We start from the raw sequence: 6,507 nt of genomic DNA on the forward strand, positions 1-6,507 counted from the left end.
GAGTGTGAGGAAGAAAAGTGAGAGTCAGAGAAGCTTGGCTGATGTTGCTTTGTGTATATAGAACACGAAGACGGATTTAATATTTTACAGCCAGGCGCTGATAACTTGATGCACTTTTGATGAGGATGGATGAGAAGTGTGTGTGTGTGTTTGTGTGTGTGTGTGTGTGTGTGTGTCAGCTTGTTGATGTTTCGTGAGATCGCCGGTCATGTTTCAGATCTGCGTAAACACTCTACGCTACAGAATGATGCTCAGTGTTCGATAATGGAGGTATTTGTTGCCATGGTAACGAGCTGATCAGCTTTAGAGGGGTTGGTGGAATTATGGGGTGGGTAGAGAAATACTTCAGCTACTGACATCTCATGCACACACACACACACACACTTTCTCTGCCAACCACTCCCTTCTCTCTCTCTCTCTCTCTCTCTCTTTTATCTCTATTGTCGTCACTCTTTCTTCCTCTCACTTTTTTATTCTCTCTCTCTCTCTCTCTCTCTCTCTCTCTCTCTGTGAAGGTTCCCTCACCGTCTCCATCACTGATATGCGTGCTCCGGTGGTCGGTGGCTCTGGAGGAGTCTACGCACTGTGCTCTGCCCATCTCGCCAACGTCGTCATGGTAACCAAGCCTAGCCGCCGTAACGACTTCAGCGTGCCTCAATGAATGAATGATAGCAAGAGAGAGAGAGAGAGAAAGAGAGATGGAATTGATGCATTTTGTTTGCTTTCAGCCCGTTTCCCTGGAGACCAAATGACTCTGTCACGTCTCACAGACACACACACACACACACAATCCTGGCTACACAGTTGGTGAAAAAGTATTGGCTCCTGTCTGCTTTCATTCCTTTGTCAGCTTTTTTTTGTTAACAATAATATTTTGCTCGCATATTCTAGTAGATTGACATCATGTTTATTCGAAAGATATATCTGCACAATGAAATATTAATTCTTTCATTCGTTTCCAATCATATGAAGTGGCATCTTCTCAGAATCTACAGGAATTTTCAGGCTCCTCCAAGAATCATGGCTGTAATCCATAGCAATATCTCAGTACCGGCAGTTCATATCCATCTTTCAGCCAGGCGGAGGTCATGAACAATAAAACACCTGAAGCACAAACACGAGGAAGAAGGAAATAAGATGATGGAAGCAGGCAACCATCTCTGAGTTAACTGAGAGCTATATCACAGACTCGACTCAGAGCTATATCACAGACTCGACTCAGAGCTATATCACAGAATCGACTCAGAGCTGTATCACAGACTCGACTCAGGGCTATATCATAGACTCGACTCAGAGCTATTTCGCAGACTCGACTCAGAGCTATAACACAGAATCGACTCAGAGCTATATCACAGACTCGACTCAGAGCTGTATCACAGACTCGACTCAGGGCTATATCACAGACTCGACTCAGAGCTATATCAGACTCGACTCAGGGCTGTATCACAGACTCAGCTCAGGGCTATATCACAGACTCGACTCAGAGCTGTATCACAGACTCGACTCAGGGCTATAACACAGAATCGACTCAGAGCTATATCAGACTCGACTCAGGGCTGTATCACAGACTCAGCTCAGAGCTGTATCACAGACTCGACTCAGAGCTGTATCACAGACTCGACTCAGGGCTATAACACAGAATCGACTCAGAGCTATATCACAGACTCGACTCAGAGCTGTATCACAGACTCGACTCAGGGCTATATCACAGACTCGACTCAGGGCTATATCACAGACTCGACTCAGAGCTGTATCACAGACTCGACTCAGGGCTATATCACAGACTCGACTCAGAGCTATATCACAGACTCGACTCAGAGCTATATCACAGACTCGACTCAGGGCTATATCACAGACTCGACTCAGGGCTATATCACAGACTCGACTCAGGGCTATATCACAGACTCGACTCAGAGCTATATCAGACTCGACTCAGGGCTGTATCACAGACTCAGCTCAGGGCTGTATCACAGACTCGACTCAGAGCTATTTCGCAGACTCGACTCAGAGCTATAACACAGAATCGACTCAGTTATTTGACTCGAGTCAGATGTATATCACAGACTCGGCTCAGAGCTATAACACAGACTCTGTAGCCATTTCACTGAGAAACGTATGAAGAAAACGAGGGTTTCAATTAGGCAAGACCTCCAAAACTCACAAGCCGAGTTCCAGTGTTTGGGACAAAAAATATACAGTGGGAGAAAACAAGAAGCTGATCTAGGAACAGGTCTGATCACTGATCAGTGTGAATGGAAAACCCAGTAAACAACAGTGTGTGTGTGTGTGTGTGTGCTCTGTTCTGTGTTCAGAGCGATTAAAGATGTAACATTTGTTGTGCCAAATAAGGCTGGAGAGTGTAGCAGAGTGAGTCACTTTAGTTCCATATGGTCTGTGTGTGTGCGTGTTTATTTATTTCATCATGAATCATGAATAGCTTTTATCTCAGCATCACTTTATACACACAAGCACATGGATGGGAATGCACTTCACCTCACTAACCGTGTGTGTGTGTGTGTGTGTTTCAGAACTGGGCCGGAATGAAGTGTCCGTATAAGTTACTGCGGATGATCCTGGCGCTGGTTTGCAGTAAGTGTCACTATCAGGATACAACGTTAAGAGCAGAAAGATTTTATCGGGATTCCGGAAAAATCTCCAGTATACAACGAACACGTCATGCATGTGTATTATGTTTAAGGGGGAAATGCAGGACAATCCTGTAAGGATTCTTTGATCAAATGTATTAATTTTAAGGTATCCATCCAGTTAAGGTATCCATTTTAGAGTCATGATGAATGTTACAGAAAGCCTCCTTCGATAAGTTTCCTTCAAACGTGTTCATCAGTCGCTAGCTGCCAGATCCACAAGCAGGCAAACCTCCAAAACCCACCTCAGTAAAGGTGTCATGCTGCTCCAATAAAAATCACATGACCCCCCACCACCACCGCCCTTCCCAACCCTCCTATCACACCGTACCATAGCTGCTTCTTTCTAATTTTATGTTTAGCATCAGCAACTGCAGCGTTTGATCTATGTGCTAATTATAACCACAGTAAACTCCCCCTTTCTGCCCACCACCATCATTGTGCCCTTGAAGGTTTTTTTTTCCCCCTCTTGTTTCTCTGACCCCAGAGTGCTGGATCAGTACACATTGGAATTGTTACTTTTGGTTCATCAGATATCCTCTCACCCTCTCAGCAGATCCTAACGGAGATTATAAGACGTGGCGTTTTTTCAGCCCGAGTTAGCGTGAGTCAGAGGTGCAGTCGGTGTTCATGATTCGAAATAACAGAGACGTGTCCTCTGTATTTCCGGGAACAGCTCTGTTGTATCATTAGTCAGAATGTGTTGTGTAGTTTCTTTTTTCCCCCCATAACAGCTGACAGCTTTCACAGGTTTATACTGTAAATAAAGTCGTGTGCTGATTATTATATCGATCCTTACTGAAAGATTCTAATGTTTTAATAGTGATGCTACGGCAATAATTGCACACTTCAGCAGCTTATCATTAGCTCTAACAATAGTTGTGCAGTCTCTATGATCAGCCTGACGCTCTTTATCTTCCGTCCTAGCTTGCCTTTCTCTTTCTCTCTCTGAGTTCGATACTTTGACATGAGCAGCGTATATAAAACGTCAACACACCCCTTCACTTCATTAAAGCAGATTGTGCTTATAATACAGCAGTCAGTCTTTTTTGCGGGGAAGAGTCTCCCATCTTGATTTGGCAATTTGATTCCACTCTTCCATGCAATTTGCAAGGTAATTTCCTGTGCGCAGCGCTCTTATCAGGTCATTCCACAGGGTTTCAGTAGGATTTAGATCAGGGCTCTGATTCTGGCTCTTGATGATCAAGCTAAAGCCTTCACTTAGTTCACCTGGATTTGGGTTGTTATTGTGCTGCAACGTGAGATTTTTGTCTAACAGCTAGTTAGTAGCTATCTATGATTCCCTCTATCTTGACTAAAGCCCTGGTCCCAGCTGACCAGAAGCAGTCCCATAATCTGATGCTGCCACCACCATGCTTTTTTTTTTTTTTTGCACCAAAACATTTTTTTTTTTTTTAAATCTTTTTCAATGGGATCATCACATACGACTCAATAGCAGGAAAGGCAGGACAGCACCCAGGCAGTGAGCCTCGAGACGAGAACCCTTCTTAGTTTAATTGTAGACAATACACTGTCTGTATTCTGGTATAAACAAATGGCTGTTTCTTGTAGTTTGGCTATAAGGTAAATCTAGAGTTTTAATATGTGTTCGTTAAGGGGAAGACACGACAGTGCTGATTGATTACTTTGGGATTTGACAAAGAATATTTAAGGACAAGATGTTAATGTTTATGAAAGGAGTCTCTAGTACCATACAGTCAAAGGTAAAGTTGTAACTTCAAGCCAAATGGTACTCAGGATCATGAAAACGCTATGGTTCTTTTGTCTTATTAAATAAAAGGAGGCAGGTGAGGGTGAGGGAATGATTGTTTCTAGCTGTAGTGAATTGTAGGGACATTTTTTACCATTTACATTTATAGAGGACAATCAGGGCTTTCATTGTATATATTTCTATTATCTGTTATCCTGTTCAGGAGACATGTGGAAGCCTCAGTGTCTGTATAAACAACCAAGGAAACTGCTTTAACTCCACTGTAACTAACTTCTAAATACAATTTCTCACTTTATCTGCCACAGTGAGCTCAGAGGTGGGCCGAGCCGTGTGGCTACGCTTCTCGCCGCCATTGCCCTCGTCAGGGCCACAGCCGAGTTTCATGGCCCACTTGTCGGGTGCCGTGGTGGGAATCAGCATGGGCCTGCTTATCCTGCGCAGCTACGAGGAATCGCTGCACAAGCAGTGCTCATGGTGGGTCCTCGTCTTCTCCTTCGTCACCTTCCTACTCTTCGCCATCTTCTGGAACATCTTCGCCTACGAGCTGTTAGGAGTCCAGATTCCTTCTCCGCCCTGATGACACGCCCCACCCCGTGACTGTTTCCTCACTCTGGCTGCGGATAGCCACACAACCTTCAGAAACTGGATTTCTTGATGGCCTCACTCCCCATTTTCTTACATCTCCGCCCCCTTTCGACCAATAATAACGGACAGATGGTCCAAACCGGAAGATTGGAAATTCTTACAGTGATTTTCTTTCAGGATTTTTTCTTAACATCTTACTACTTAGACTCTTTATTTACAGATTCCCACTTGACCACTTCTAAAGCCAGGAGGGAAAGATATGAATGAACTTAATCACTTCGGTTTATTTTTGCTTGATTTTCATCACCAAGCATCTAAATCCGCCAATCTGTCTTTTGTTTCAGGTATGACATTTTTGTCTATGGTTTCTGATTTTATGATTTCGAAATGGTTTTTTATTGCTGTTACACTGTCTGTTGATCAGTGTCTTTGGGAAGCTGAATGGAATACAGTTTCAAAAGGTTTCTGATCCTACCCACACACTCACACACACACACACACACTCCATCTAATGCCCAGCCATTCTTGTGCAGCTCTTGCCCTTTAACATCCTTCACACTTCATGAGGTCAGAAGGTGGAAAGTCCATGATGTTAGCCTTTGTGAGTCACCTGGTAACTGTTGCCTTGGTGACCGTCAGCCAATTGCTATGGTAGCCATTAATCAAGGTGTCTTCTCATTGTGGAAACAATGGTCAAGGCAACCGATGGCAAGTATTTCGTAAAATTCAGAGGAATTGTTAAGAACCTGTGACTGACACAGTAGGTAAAAAAAAAGACCCCTAAATTTATAAATTCTCATACAAGCCAGCTAAAAATGTGAGAACGTTTTGATGACAAAAATATTCTGCCTTCAAGAACACTGAGGTGAAGTCCCAGACGCTAGAATTTCCTAGTAACCATCACTGAAGTAACACAAAACCACTATTAAAGTAGACATACTTAGTTCACAAAAATACCTCAAGGCCAAAAGAAGGTCCTTAAAATAATTTGCAGCCATTACAGCTAGCTAACCGTCTGCTAGCTCATGTTTGACTAGCGAGAAAGAACTCTAGCAACACGAATCAACACCCTCAGCCAGAGCCTGAACACAGCGTCTGTAAACATTTAGCAAACTTTACACTATATTTTATGACACAGTCGTTCCAGTTTTACATTTTACACTCACTGTTTGCAGTCTACATGCACTCACAAACCATACACAACTGTATGTGTTACCACTGAGAAAAACTTTGTAACAAGCTAGAATGGATTCTCTGTTCTTGCGTTCGGGATTTTTTTTTGTTTTATTTTTTCTATGGCTGACATTACAGTAAGAATGCTAGCGTTTGGGACAGACCCTACATGGGCATTTTTCACTCTAAGGTTGCCAGATATCAGGAAATCTCATCCATGTGAGGATTTCTGAAGGCCTTACTCTACAAAGTACTCAATTCTGCAGTGCCAAGTTACCATTCGCTAAGCTGCTAATGTCAAATTGTATATTCAACAATATTGAATATCTTTATTTTTGTTTACGTTCCTAACTTTGCTGTGGGGGAGGGAGT

At 43.1% G+C, this 6,507-nt stretch overlaps 1 protein-coding gene across 1 annotated transcript in view; it reads left to right on the top strand.

Moving 5' to 3' along the window:
- Positions 1 to 6,507, top strand: part of rhbdl1 (rhomboid, veinlet-like 1 (Drosophila)) — a 33,261-nt gene extending 26,754 nt beyond the window's left edge. Inside the window, exons 6-8 of the mRNA XM_058414938.1 lie at positions 516 to 616; positions 2,529 to 2,589; positions 4,683 to 6,507. Coding sequence (XP_058270921.1) covers positions 516 to 616; positions 2,529 to 2,589; positions 4,683 to 4,954 — 434 coding nt within the window. The 3' untranslated portion in view covers positions 4,955 to 6,507. The remainder of the gene's footprint in view (positions 1 to 515; positions 617 to 2,528; positions 2,590 to 4,682) is intronic.

The sequence above is a fragment of the Hemibagrus wyckioides genome, linkage group LG01 (assembly GCF_019097595.1).
Source record: "Hemibagrus wyckioides isolate EC202008001 linkage group LG01, SWU_Hwy_1.0, whole genome shotgun sequence".
In the NCBI taxonomy this organism is placed as follows: domain Eukaryota; kingdom Metazoa; phylum Chordata; class Actinopteri; order Siluriformes; family Bagridae; genus Hemibagrus; species Hemibagrus wyckioides.